The 15,572-nt window shown below is 34.7% G+C and overlaps 1 protein-coding gene across 1 annotated transcript in view; it reads left to right on the top strand.

Annotated features, from left to right (window-relative positions):
• Positions 1-15,572, top strand: part of TRHDE (thyrotropin releasing hormone degrading enzyme) — a 242,607-nt gene that overhangs the window by 192,539 nt on the left and 34,496 nt on the right. Inside the window, exon 10 of the mRNA XM_063308675.1 lies at positions 5,184-5,272. Within this exon, the coding sequence (XP_063164745.1) occupies positions 5,184-5,272 (89 nt within the window). The remainder of the gene's footprint in view (positions 1-5,183; positions 5,273-15,572) is intronic.

Genomic DNA, 15,572 nt, shown 5'->3' with positions numbered 1-15,572 from the left:
TGACAATGAGTCCAGGAGAATTCCCAGATAAACTTAGTTCATCAAGAGGAACATTATATTCCTAGTACAGTTGTTTGCCTGACACACAATAACTCCATCTTTTCCAGATTATTCTTGATGAAGCCCACAATAGTTTTCATTTTAGTTTATTGGCTTCCTTAGGCTGAATGTACCTAGGGAACAAGAGGAAATAAGTCCTATTGTTCCAAGGGAACATAATTGATCTTTAGAAACATTTTTTAAAATAATGTTACCTATAAAAGTTAAGATTTTTAATTAATTCTTCTGTTCAGGATGTGCAGTGCTATAATAAAAAGCAATAATTGCAAATAAAAATATAAATGTTATTGATTTAAACTTGGAAAATATAATATTTATAATTCTGTTTTTCAATATGTTCTAAAATGTTATTGATTCTTGTGTAGGCTTATTCATTGAAGTGTTTACAATAAATAAGGAAATTTGTGTGGTGGTATGTGTTCTAATAGGTAGAGAATTTGGAAGGAAAGGCTATGAGGTAAGAAAGAGATTGAGAGGAGTGAAAAATTTCAGAGAGGAACAGTTTGAAAGGAAAAACCAATTTTGACAGCAATAAAAATTTAGGAATGCAGTTCTGGGTGAATTACAGATGGCTTTGATAACCTAAGCCTTAAATGAATTAACTAAGTCTTTCTTTGTAGAGGTGAGAAATACACATAAAAGGATGTATGTTTACCTGAGTTGCCTGTTTCAACATCTGAAATATAGTGCTTACAGATTTGTGCAGAAGTTATAGCAATGAACATTTAATTTTTAGTCTAAAAATAATTAAAATAATGAATTAAATGCAAATGTTTATCTTTTAAAAATAGATGAGGAAACAATAAAGGCAATTTAATTTGTTATAGCACTGTGCAGTTATTCTTTAGAAAAAGCTGCTGCTAATTTCATTGGTATATTGAATACTTGAGAACAAAATGTGGTAAAGTTTAATATTTCTTTAGTAATCTGTAGACTCTATTCATAAATAACTTATAAGATACACAAATATACATGAAAGCCTGAAATTAATTGCCCTAACTATCAACATTATGCATATGCCCAGCTGTGTAGTCTGATCATCAAGCATAATGCTGTAAAACTCAGCTTTCAACCTGTTCCACTTTTATCGCTCTTTTATCCAGTTTACTTTCAGTAGCTCTCTTGCATATACCATTTTTTTGGAAGAATCTTTCATTTAGGTATCCATTGCAGGCCAAATCACTGCAGTTTCAGAGTCCCTCAATGGAGTGTATGTGTGTGTGTGTGTGAGAGAGAGAGAGAGAGAGACAGAGAGAGAACAACAGAACAACAGAAAGATCAAAATGTGTCATTATGAATAAAAACAACAGAAAGTGTTTTTATTCAAAATATGACACATTTTGCACTTATTGACTTGACATTATTTGACAGCTAAATTCACAGTGTCTTTGAGTTTTCACTGATCTTAATAATTAAGCATAATAATCTACCAATATGGCTATGTAACTGTTTACTCTTTACTGTTGACTCTTAAGTAAGAAATAGGTAACCTGCAGCCCTAGGGTCACATGTGATCCTCAGCTTTATTCATGTGCCTTCAATTTAAAGTTATTGACCCTTTGCAAGTGATAAATTCAGGCCTCAGAAAGAGTCAACTGTCCTTCATACCTGCCTGATGTGTAAAGAAAATGAACATAAAAAAGCCTATCAAAAACAGAAAAAGAAGGGGATTCTACAGAAAGGAAAAGGGGTAGCTCTGCCTTCATCTATTGCTTGTTGCACTCTGCAAATCATTAGCACGTCATATAAACCTCAAAAGCTTACTCCAGTGAGATTGCATTCCTTGACTAAAAGAAACAAAATTTCCAAAACTGCCTCTGTGTCTATTAAAGATCCATCCATTAGAAAAACTCAGTTTACTCAATTTACTCCTACCATCTACTTCCTGTATTAACCAATTAATAACCCATGAAACTGGCTTTTTATGCAAGTACTATTAAATTTAATCAAAAGCCTTTATTAAGGGATTTTGTCAAAGCATTTTGGAAACCAAATATGTAATGTTTACCAAGTAACCCCTATTTGATAGATTGTCAACATAAAATTCCAGTTGGATAAAAGACCAATTCCCTTTTGAATAAACCATGATGATTTGTCTTCTGCATTACTTATTCTTCTGCAAGTCTGAGACATTTTGGCCATCCCTACACACCACCCCAATCCATCAATGGAGCAGTAGAGCAGTGATACAGTGACTGCCCACTTATCTCTACTGGCAGATATTTTAGTCCCAAAGAAAAGTCAGACACCCCATTGCCCACAGAAAGAATGTCTGCAGAAAACAAAGCAGGACTTATAAAACAAGGTTGGAAAATAGGAAAGCAGTCAGGACATGTATTAAGGGAAACTGCAGCCATATACTGCTAGCAGTAATCTCCAGTAGCATACCCTATAAGAGCTGGGTTGGGAAACAGAAGATACGAGTAGGTCCCTTGAGATACGGCATTGATGTTCTGTGCTGTGATTCAGCATAGAATGAAAAAACATTGTGCTTTGTTGTAATAATGTATTCTTATTCTTACTCTTTTAAACTTATTGGCCACCCAACTCCAGTGGACTTTGTTGGTATATGGTGTTTTCTGCCAGAAATTTTAGCTGCAGAGAAGTTACTATGGTAACAAATCACTTTGGCAGGGTGAGAAGGTCAGACTTAATTGTCCACAGATTAGGGTGTGGAAAAGGATGACCATATAAGCTAAAGCTGCTGATTGCCTGGGGGAACTTGCCACAAGAAGATTTTAGTTTTGCTTTTTGCAGCCTCTCGTTCCAGCAGCCTCTTCCAGCTCTGCATGTGTGAGTGTATGAGCTTGTAAAATATGTCTATGTAAAAAGCTTTTGTGCCTATCTAGGGCTCTGGATATGGAACCTGTTTATGTTTTATGCTTTTTATAAATACACTTATTTTTATAGAAATGCCTGGTGTGTGTGTTTGTGTGTTTTCCTGATCTCTCGGGCCATCTGCTTTCCAGCACTCTGAACAGACTCTGTAGACAAAAGAGCTACTAAGATGGGGCATCTATTTTATAAAACACAAAGTTAATGGAATGGAAAGTTTCTTTTTTGTCAGGTTACCTCCATGGTGAATTACAGATATTACTGCAGATTGTAAGAGAAATGTTAATAACACTTAAAAATAGTTTTCAAATGTTAAAACTTACATTAATTTATAGCATAAATAAACTTTGTGTTTTTTGCTATTAAACAAGATTGTCCCAACTGCCAGGAAACACGCTGAGACAAGGAACTGGTCTCTAATGTTTTATTGCTTGTACATAACAGGAATCCTAACAAACTGAAGAAGCGTGGGAAAAACCCAGCCATATAAACCCCAAAGGTTAAGGCGGTCCCGATCTGTATCTCTTTGAATGGCTGCCCAATTCCTCAGTGCTACGCATGCGCTTAACAGTCTGGATGGGAGCCCCCTGCTCGCCATCCTTACTCATGACAAGATGCATTTTAAAAATCTGTTTTTAATCTACTATAGTCAGTAAAAATTAAACACATAACCATGTTCTGAATTGCAGACACAGTAGAAAAAAATCCATATTGATTATTTTTTACCCTTTTTTCATTTTTACCCTTTCATCATTTTAAATCACTGATGAGATGGCTTATTCAGCCCTGTCTAATAATCCAGAGTCACTTACTTCTCAATACATTTCACAGCACTGTTTCTATTCTGTGAATCTCACTTGACCTATCATTGTCCTTTACATTGGACAGAGAGGGCAAGGCAGTTTTGAATCGAAGATGCCATCTATTCCTCTTTAATTACATAGATTGAAAGGATATTATTTCTTCTACTGAAATAATTCCCTTAAGCAACCCAAGTTTACTGTTAGCTTATACTATTATTACTAATAATAGTTACAAAAAACCCAAACATTTTTCTTTAGCAGACCTTTGGAGTCGTTCACAGGTAAACTGAATGTGCTGAGGTGGTTCTTTATGTGCTTTTCCATATCGTCCAATATTTTCAGTTGCTTAGAAATGATATATGTGTCATTGGCAATGTAATCCATTTACAATAAATCCTAGATATTCTGGAAATAGTCAACAAATGCTCCTGAATTACACTATTTTTTCCCAATTTTATGCTGAATGAATCAAGTATGGGATTTTAAATACTGTTGAGGATCCTGTCCTCCCACCTGTTGAAATCTCTTCTACCTCCCACTAAAAATTGAAATTGTGAGCCCTGAATATTGAGCATTTCTGCTTGTTTGCAGGGGAGAAACTAAAATGTAAAAAAAAGAAAAGTTTTTTTTTTCAAAAGAAGATTTCAGTTAAGTGAGAAATCAAAATATGCAAATTACATTACCTGTGCAGCTATTAGTTTTATCAAAATGTATTTTGTTGCAGCAGTTTTGGAAAGGAATGGTTTATTTTTGCTTTGTTTATATTTTATAATTCACTTTTGAAGATGGCCTTCCCTTTTTTCCATACTGGTTAGGAACTGAGTGTTGTATTCCCAACACATATGGATGGTACCAGGTTGGGAAAAATGGATATAAGGAAACTCCTGTAGCAAATAGCTATACAAGATTCAGGGCCGTTATTCATATAAGACATAATCAGTTTTATACTAATTGCACCATGCTGAAGCTTGATTTCTCCAGTATGCTACAAATGTGTAAAATGTCTATAAGCATTATACACTTGATTACTGATACATGAGTAATTATAGGGGGTTATAAGATGAAATTAAGAAGATGCTTTTAATGAGAGCATTATGAAAAAGGTATATTGTCAGTGGAACCAAAACATATGCTGTTGTCAGAGCCTGTTCTCCTTAAATTAACCTTGGTTATGGGTTTTGGGTGTCTTTTAGTATTGGATATTGTTCCTTCTATTTTGCCATTTTATTTTATTAGAAACTATCATGTAATGACAGTATGTTTTCTTTAAAAAAGGAAAACACAGTTTTTGAAAGATGAATGACTGTCTCACTACTTTGTTGCCAATTGCCAATTGATTTTAGAAACAAGGTAACATGTTAGAGTCAAAATATTTGCTCTCTTACTGAAAATGCTTGATTCCTTTGATATAATCCCTGATTGCTGTTGAGTGAGAAGAATCAGTTCAGTATTTTTATTCTTAGAACCCCCTCCTTTGTCTTGCAGCTACTTGTGGCAGATTCCATTAACAATTGCAGTAGGAAATACGAGCCACATCTCATCAGAGGCAATTATATGGGTGTCTAACAAATCAGGTAAAAATAAACTTTCCTCCCAGTAGAATCTCATAAAGCTTTCATGTGTTTTTCTGAACTATTTCTTCACAATTTATCTTAGAAAAATGATTAGTGTTGCTAAACATAGATTTGGTTTCTGAAAAATGAATTGTAAAAAAGGAATTTCAGGGTTTTCCCCCATAATGAAAATAGGAAAAAAAATGAGAATATTATGGAATAACCTTTTTATAACCCAGGGTAGTCTGAAATATTTATTTGCCTTCAGATATAAAATAATTGAATACACGTGTTAAATGTATTTATAAAAGAATATATCTAGCCTTTAGACAGTGTAAAATTTAAATTTAAATGCTGATTCAGTCCCATAATTAACCCAAGAAAATTATAAAGAAGTTATAGAGAGAGTTTCTTTTGGTCTTGGCTTTTTAAGCTTCTTCCGCCACCACTATCCTTTTTTTAGTTTTTCATGCAATTTTAATAGGAAATTAACTCCAAGTCACTTGGAGCCTCAGTAAACTGCTTTGGAACTGGAATGAAGAAGACAGGAAACTTATCTAATAGGTGTTATATGCTGTTTCTCTTAGGTGTTTTTTCTCACTTTGGCTCCTAAGCATACAGTAGATAATTTCTGAATTGGCAGTCCAGTCCATTTGAATGGCAAGGTATAAAAAGGGAGAGAGAAGTCCTTGCCTTAGCTGGAAAAAGAAGATAAAATGAACCAATTTCATAGAGAATTTATAACAATCTTTCAATTAATAATAATAATTAATTGAAAGATTGTTATAAATATAACAATTATTTGATTGTTATATTGATTATTCATTGATCAATATATGAATATTCATATTGATCAATATATGAATTCATATTGATTGATCAATATATGAATATTGATTATTCAAACAATAATTTCTTTGGTGAAATTACATGAAAGGAAGCAGTCAAAATGTGTTTTTTTTTCCTTTTGCTCTTTAACATTTGATTAGTTGTAATATCTTAGGACTTGGTGGTCTAGAAAGTTATATAGAGAGTGTTTGTTCTTTTATATAAGCATAATTATCATAAGACAGGTTTTTGACTTCAGACATAGATGGCTCAGATTATTAAGCCATTCAGATATCTTGCTGATTCAAGGCTAGATGTTGAAGCCATACTGTTTTTTTTTAATAGTGCGTGTGCATTTAAGAAAGAGGAGCTGTGTGAATGCACCTTCTTTTGCTCAAACCAATTATTTAGATTTATTCTTTGTATTCAAATTCACTGATCCTATCACCAAAAAGTAAGCCAATAATAGCTAGCAGTCACTGATAAACTATTACATGTATTTCTGAGAAAGTATATCAAAAATTACCAACCTGGGAATAAAGTTAATTCATTTTGAAAGCCGTATTTATTCATGAGCAATTCCATTTCACTTCATTTATATGCTAATCAATATGCAGACAGCATGGGTGGGTGAGAGAGGATTGAATGGTGACAGCATCATGGAATCACAAGAATTTAAACAATAAAAATCAGTAGCAATGGTGGTATTAGATTCTAGTCAGTGTATTTCAAATAGTGTGCAGGGATATGTATGGTATGAACATTAGCTGTGAATGGCTGGCTAATGTGCATGAATGTCATGAATGCCTGGCTGATCCAAGCTAGTTAAATTTGAGAAGCTCAGCAGATTGTTAGTAGCTGAGGGATTAATTTTGCAAGGCAAGGCACTAGAAGCAAAGGAAGGAATCCTAAGAGCAATGTATAGTAGATATATGCAAGATATCTTGCTCATATTTCTAGAAGGCCCTTGCATTCAAAAGATTCTTAACAAAATAATATTTGGGAAAATTGCTTTCTTCTGAAAAGTTTGATTGAAGAATAACCTAATCAAACATACCCCTGCCCTTGTATGTATGTCTTAATGAAACAATAGCTACAATAGTAGTGGCACTCCTGCTGACCAGATTGGGAATTCTGATTTAGACTTTGGCTTCTTGAAACCCACAGTTAGTCAAGAAAATTAAATGAAACCTTAACTGATTATCTTACACCGTCTTGCATTATCTACACTTTTTATTGGAGCATCTGACCTGTTTTTATCTGATATAGTGTGTTTGGTCTACTTGATTTAAAGTAGCTTAAAGTTTACAAATTTAGAAATATTGCTGCTCCTTCTTCTTCTTCTTATGATGATGATAATTTGTCTCAAAAATATCTGATCCAAGAATGGAAGAAGAACTGAAGGCTTTCATCATTATCAGAGCCTGCTGCATGTTTACAACAACCTCATAATATCAACCCAAAATAAGGAAAGTATCAGATTATAGCATCTTTAAACCTACTTTAAACCTCCTCTTCCCTGGAAAAAAAAATCACCAGAAATCCAACAGAGAGGATAGGAATGTGCTGTATCTATTACCTGCTGGACTTTTGCTGATACAAGGGACTGTGCCCTATAGTTGATTACTACTGATTTTTACAGTTTATAGTCCATTATTCATTCTGAAATGCCTTTTGACATAAGCAGATCAAAGAAATGCTGTAATTGTAGCATACTTTGGTGTCAGTAAAGAATTTATAAGGTAACTCATGATATCCTGAGAACAAGATGGATAGATGATGCTACAATCAGTGGATTTGCAACTAATTCCTCACTCTTGGACTTCCGGAAGAAACTTAAGACCTGGTTCTGCTGCCTTGCTTGGGAGGGGGAGAGAGATAGCTCCACCTGAGGATGGCTGGAGCCATAGTACCCCTTAGTGATCCATCTCCACTTGGATTTCATGTTTGCTTTTATGTATATTTTAATGTAATTTTTATCTGGCTATGTTTTAATGCTATTTATTGTAAACCGCCCAGAGTCCCCCATTGGGGGAGATGGGCAGTGATATAAATTTAATAAATAAATAAATAAATAAATATACAGACACATCCAAAGAATGTTTGTAAATGGTTCTGCATCGACCTGGAGGGACATATCAAATGGTGTCCTCAATGCTATTCAACGTATTTATAAATGACCTAATGTTTTCCATTCGGGGTATCTTTCAGATATGTGAACTTTACCACCCAGAATTCTCATTCATGCTCATGCTGGCAGGGGCATTCTGAGAGGTGAAGTCTACAAGTCTGGAAGTTGCCAAAGTTGGAGAATACAGATCTAAAGTCTGGAATAAAATAGAAATTTATTCAGTCTGTATATGACACCAAGTTACTGGGTTGAATATTCACAGAAAAATCATACTTTCAAATGACCTCAACAAGCTTGAACATTGGGCCAAATCCAACAGAATGATCTACATATATATTCAATCTCTATATCTGAGTAGTAACCGACAAAATGCATAGGGGTGTGTGTGTGTCAAGGATCTAAAAGTTTTAGTGGAGCAAGAGTTGAATGTAAGCAAGCACTGTGATGCTGTGGTGGAAAGACCAAGCAGTCTTGGGCTACTTTAACAGAAGCATTATGTCTATGTCACAGAAAGGAATAGTTCCAGTGTTCATTGTACTGCTTAGACTCTGCTTGCAGTACAATATCCAGTTCTGGCACCACACATTTAAAGGGTTATGGATAAACTGGAGAGTGTTTAGAGAAGTACTATGAAGATGATACACGACCCAGAAACTAAGCCCCGTGAGGAATGGTTAAAAGGAGTTGGAAATGTTTAGCTTGCAAAAAAGAGAAGGGGAAAGTAGTAACAAGGCTTTGTAGTACTTCGGATTCAGTTTGGAAAATGTGCTTCAGAAAACAAAGGGAGCATGAATGTAATACCTGTCATTAAAGCAACTGGATTGAGTTCCCAGGATCTCAAGACTGCAGTATGGTTGCATTACTGAATCCCAAACAGATGCTACTTTCGTGCTCCTGCGTGTTCCAAAGGAACCCTTTCAGAGCAAATCTGAAGCACTGCACTGCTCTAATAGCAGTGTACAAATACCTTGCACTGTAACATGCAAGAGGGGAAGGACCTATTTTCTCTTGGAACTGAGAGCAGAGCAAGTACCAGTTAAAAGCCAGGAGGTTCAGGCTGAATATCAGGAAGAGTTTCCTAATGGCAATTGCTATTAAGCAGTGGGGTAGTTTTCCTAGAAAAGTGGTGGACTGCCTGTTGCTGAAGTTTTTCCAGTGGGCTGGATGGTCATTTGTTGGGGATAGTTTGGGGGATTGAGACCAGATATCCTATTAAGTCCCTTAAAGTGCATGTATTCTTTTGCTCTTTTAAATGTAATACTTTGAATTCCCATCTAAATAATTATAGATCAGGATTTTCACTAAATATAAGCAGTATTAGGGCGCTTTATTGTTTGATTGCTTTCGAAAAGGGAAAACTCTGACGCTGCATCGAAGTGAAGCAGATTTAAAGTGAGAGGTAATATTCACACTTATCATTCAGTTCTTTTATTCTGATGTAATATGCAATTGCAAATGAAAATTAACTAGGCTGATTATTAAAATTTACTTCAGAGTAGAAATATAGAGCCCAGAAAATAATACTGAAAAAACCTATTTTCTATTTTCCCCCTTTTAAAAAAAAAAAAATCTTCTGCGCATTATGATGATGATGAAAATAGTAATGATAAGATGTATGTAACCTTCATAATGCCACATCATTCTGTGTATAGGGTTATGCTGCTAGATGTTAAATGTCCAAATCTGATATAGTTTTGCATTAGATTCACAGTTTGTGAGAGCAGAAAGTTATGGGGACCCCAAAAATGCCTGCTCTGTAGGACCATTTTGAAAATTATGAATGTGCTCCTGAAGGCTTTCAGTGAACGGAAGAATCTGCCCAAAATAGATAGAGGTGGTTGTGAGTTTGTAGGAAGAAGGAGGGAATGTTTTGTGCTGAGTGACTTTCAACTCAACCAACTTTTGTATCCAACTCAGCTTTTGTAAGTTCTTATTGTTTTTTGTTCTTATTTTTTGTTCTTATTTTCTAAATGGATGCAGGGAGGGGTTCATCCATTCTTTTCCATCTGTTCTGAATTGCATCTCATTTGCTGGTCAGAATCTTTCCCACAACCATATTGTTACAGAGAACAAAAACCAATGACATATGCTCCATTAACCATAATCACAAACCTCTTCAGAGAACATCAGCATTTGTGCCCAGAAGCTCCAGGTTCATGCTTACAAAGGAAGAAAAGGTAAAAGACAAGCATGTTATTTAAATATTACATTTAAAGCCAAGTCTTTCATTGTTAGCATAGTATTTCTGAAATAAAAATAAAAGAGGGAGAACTTTTATTAAACATTTGATCCCAATTTTGCAAGGAAGAAAAGTTGTTCAATAGTAGATAAATAATAAACATCCTTGTTAACTTCTTGGATGGAAGGACGGATGGATGGATGGATGGATGGATAAGGATTGTTACCTAGGCTAATGGAGCTTGTGCTGGTAATCCTTGCATATAGGAAGCACAGAAGGACCCATGGACTGAGTCTGGAGCAGACAAGCTTGCATTGAAGAAACTGAATTACACATGTAATATGATAGGTGAGACTGGAGTGCCTCCCTCCTTCTGGACTGCACTAGGATTACTTAACTACTAAGAAAGAAGACTTGAGAATAAAAGAAGAGAGATTAATTGAGTAATTTTAGAAAGTGCTGATAACTATCAGTCATCATATTGCAAAAAGTATACCAGAGTCGGTAATTTAAAAAAAAAAAAAACTCCACTGATAACAATGGAGAGGAGGATTGCTGGATAGTGAAAACAACACACTAAGAAAGGGGCAAGAAGAGATCAAAACTTTTTTCAGGACCCAGCCTTTTTTTTTGAGAAAAGAAAATTTGTATCTTGGGAATATTTTGATAGCTGCTTTTTTCCCCCAAAGGGGGGAAAAATCATCTTTTTTGCTAATCATTCTAAATCTTTTGTTAATGTGTTTGCTTAGTGAGCCTCATTTCAGCTTTGAACAAATAAAATTGCAGAACCAGCTGAGGTAATGTGAAGAGAGGAAGGAAGAGAGGCAGAGGGAAAGCAAACAAATAAGCAAAAATACTTTCAGACTTTGTATCATTTTGTGTTTCAAAAGATACAAAGATACCAAGCATTGCTGATAGCAAGCCCTGTCTGTGAGCTCCAACAGTACAAATTATAAATTGTATAGTTGCTATTTATAGTTGCTATATAAATCGAATAAATAAATAAATAATCCTTTCTCTTATAAAATAAAGTGGATCAAATGCTGCCTTCTGAAACCTTCTCTCATTAGTGATTTGTTGAGTCTGAGCATGGCCTGCTGGAATGAAAGAGCTTTCAATTAGTCAGAAGCATCTCGTCTCAGCTGCCAGTAGTCCTCCCTTTTCTCTGCATATATGTGATCTGCAACAGTGGCAGGGGTCCAGACTAGATTCCTAGATTGCATATATAATAAAGAAAATGGAAATTTTATCCACCATCCTTATCTACTCCTACTTAACTAATCCTGTGTCAAGTAGAAAACAATCCCCTTGCCATATTCAGCATTACAATAGCAAGCAAAGGGGAAAAGGATTTTTAACAGTATCATGAGCTGTAGAACCAGGAGCCAGGGAATTAAATAGAGTTCATTAAGAGCTCTACAGAGTGTCTGACGTTATTTGTCCAACGGTAGGAAAGAGGATCAGTTGCCCAAACAGCCACCTTGAGTAGCTGTCTCTGTTCATAATAGTACACAACATGTCTACGTTAGCTAAATAAAATGTAATATTTGCAAGGGAGTGATAGATTTTTTAAAAAGCGGAATAATACATTCAAGGATTTTCTACATAGAATAAATATTTTAGGCAAAAGAAACATTAACAGCAGCTACTTCATAGTACTTCAAAAATACCTAAGATATTTTTATAGAGAAATTGCACATGATTGCTATGATGTAACTACATCACTGAAATATGATAGAAATTGCATGGTGAAAGAAATTGTAGACATCAAAAAGCATAGACGTTAAATGCTAGTAGTAATATAGACCTTCACAAAAAAATGTTTTATCAGATACCCTTCACAATAACTACCCACTTATTTTGAACTAGTATAACATGAAAATATTCCCGTTCTCCTTTGTAGAGATAGGTAAAACTAAACATGCCCTTAACTGAGAAATAATAGTATATAATGTGTTTTTCTTAAAATTTACTGGAAACCATTAAAAAATACTGTTTCGGGTTTTTTTTTTAAATCAGGTATGCAATAGATATTTTGGAATTATCTGTGACATGAATGCCATTATGCATATTAAGTTCATTTGTGTCTATTGAATTATTCTGTTGGGAAGCACAAAATAGATATTTGGATGTTTCCTTGGGTATGGGGTCTGGAGGGTGGGCGAGCCATCAAGGTAAATTTATTTTTTCTAGAGTGACTGCTATTATATGAGTTGAGTTACATTGTCCTTCGGTGTCAATGTGTTGTTACTATATTATTATTGTTGTTATTTGTGTTTTTTTTCTTGTTACATTGGTTTTTAAGTCTTTGTTCACTGCCAGTTGCAGTTTGCAAGATGGAGGCCATATAAATTGATATAAGAAATAAATATGTTGCTGAATAGCAATACTTACTGCTATTTCTCAAAATACAGTGATGCGAAGTTTGTGGCTTTGGCAGAAACAACAAAAGATTGCAATTATGACAGACTGAATAGAAAGACTTAGTAATTATTTTTAGTATTAATCCCAGTAAAAATCCTTTTTATGAGAGTTTAACATTATTTAATCAGCATTTAGAGTAGCATATCTTTTTTTTTTTGGCTGCTGCTGTTGCTGCTGCATTGCCCCAGCTCCGTCCAAATATCTTATCATGTGAAAGTTATCCTCAAAGCCCACTTTTTCAATTCACTGTATTTTTGGGCCCTAAATGAGAGAAAGAGTTAAGGCTGCTCTTGGTTTTAATAAACATACTGTTGCTCATACAACTGGCAAAAGCTCTGTCATCAAGAAAGATACTTGCTTTTTTCTGATCACCCACATTTCATTTTGTATTTTTCAGATTTTGTATTGTGAAGCAGCAACCTTTGTGATGAAATAATTCAGGCTTTGAAGATATTTGTGTGCAAGCTTTGTAAATAAAATAGTAACACTTTGGACCTCACACAAGTGCAATACTAATTCATTAAAATAGTTCAACATTTTCAGGCTTAAGGAAATGCTTAAAGAATCCATTCATTAACTTTAATGAGGCTGTTAAGGCTGCTATATCTTTTTCCAGGCTCATGTGGGTAACGAATAGCAGAGAAGTATTCCACTCATGCTCAGATAAGGTCCAAAGAGTTCTTCTGAATCATCTTCAAAATGCATGCAATCCTAGTAGATTATAGAGTATAAGGAATATGATTTGATGGAAATATGCAAGAACCATTACCTAGGCAAAAGCAGCTGAAACATTTTTTTAAGTCCAAAGGAATGAGATAACATTCAGAAGTATCTCAGCCAGACACCATCCTGAGTCACTGGAATATAAGGTGGCAGAGATATAGCAGAATCAGACTTTCTTTATTAAGTTTGAAACAAAGATTAAAAACTACAAAAAATTAAAAAACTACAAAAAGAAAAAAAGAAAAAAAGAAAAACTAAAGTGTGAAATGCAAGAAAAAAGAATTTTGAAGATTACAAAAAGAAGTGTCTTCTGACTTTCATACAGCAATTTCCATAATCGATCCTTTATATCAAACCAAGATCACATTGTTTCTATAAATAATTCCATTAGCACATATAACAATCACTAATGCAATTGCTCCTTCCCCTTATATAAAAAAGAATATGAATATATATATATATATATATATAAATCAACTTCCCTCCCCCATAAAACATTTATTTAGTTATTTCCTTCCTACCACTATTGTATATATTTCTGTCCACTATAATAAAAATCAAATTATAAAAAGATATAAATTGTCTACTTTTATAATTAATAATACTACAGCAATCTTAAGCCTATTAAACCTAAAAACCAAGCACTTATTATTATACCTTATAGATACCTTATAAACCTTACAAATCAAGCAAACCTTAAAGAAAGTCCAGTAAATCTTAATCCAAATCATTAAGGAAAAATGAAATCATAATAGCCTCATTATCAATCCAATTGCACATTCTTAAATTTTTACTCCACTTCATAATATACCAAGACATTTACATATCTCTGTATTACACACAAGGGATTTTTCTTGCAAAAAACCAACGGGCCAACTGCCCCCTTAAAAACTCAGACTTCTCAGCAAAAAAACTCCCACAAAGCAGATTCCCTTCTCTCCCATAACATTCCCTCAGAAAGCCATAACAAACAACTCTCCTTGTAATCTGCAGCTCAGACTGTCACTTTAACCCCTTCAGCACCAAAATATAGCCTTTATCTGGCATTACTTCAGTCTCACTGCCAGTGGAAAGATCTCCATCCTTGCCAAAATCTTCACCTTCTTCCATAAAATCTTCAGTCAGATGACACACTATAGAAATACTATCTTCCCCAATGTCCCAAATATTTTGCAGAATAGCCTGACAGCAATCTGAAAAGATCTCTTTGATTGTCTGCTTAAGCTTACAACAGGACTCTGAAAAAGGCTCCTTGAAATCCTCCATGTTTCAGGCAGTAGATTATGATGCCCCCTAGACTTGCACAGATAGGAGCTAATGAGTTAATAAAAAACTTCTGAGTGAAATTGAAATGAGAGAAAATGTGCTAACAAGCAGGTCTTAGGGAAAGTGAACAGAGGGCTAGAGATCCAAAACAGCAAATTCAATGTGTAGGAAAATATTAAGTCCTTCAAATTCAGTACAAAAACAATAACAGGGAGGCAATATTCTCAGTTCTCCTTAACTTTTAAATGGGAAAACAAGCCAAAACTTTAAAAGATTTTAAAAATTTAATCCAGAAATAATGATAAGCACCGAGAGAGCCTGCTTCTTCTTACTATAGAAAGTGTCTCTTAGGGTAGAAAAACTTTAAAAATATATAAATTGGATGATTTATAAATGGGGCGGCTCTACCTAATGTCCCTTTAAGGCTACAGCATGGGTTGGAAATGGTGACTTCCCCGCCACCCGTCATTTCTTATTGGATCGTCGCGATGCTGTTTGCGATTCTCTGGCTACAAGACGCCATTCTGGAGAGCAAATGGGATGATTCTGAGCATTTTGTTTGTCCATGAAAATGCTCTGGGCTTCCTGAGAAACTGCCCATGCCCCAGGGGAAAAAAAATGCCACTGTCGGTTTTGTCTGCAGAGCTCGTGGACACAGCTGTTCAGCCATGTTTCCCTCTGGAAGTCCCCAGAATCAGACTTTCAAGATTCTGTTATTATAGCCAATCTCAATAAAAAGTAGTTTTAGCTTTCCAGTGTAGTTCATTTCC

Source organism: Candoia aspera, chromosome 7, assembly GCF_035149785.1.
Source record: "Candoia aspera isolate rCanAsp1 chromosome 7, rCanAsp1.hap2, whole genome shotgun sequence".
NCBI lineage: Eukaryota > Metazoa > Chordata > Lepidosauria > Squamata > Boidae > Candoia > Candoia aspera.
The sequence above is the reverse complement of the archived record's forward strand: the minus strand, read 5'-3'. Positions and strand labels throughout refer to the sequence as shown.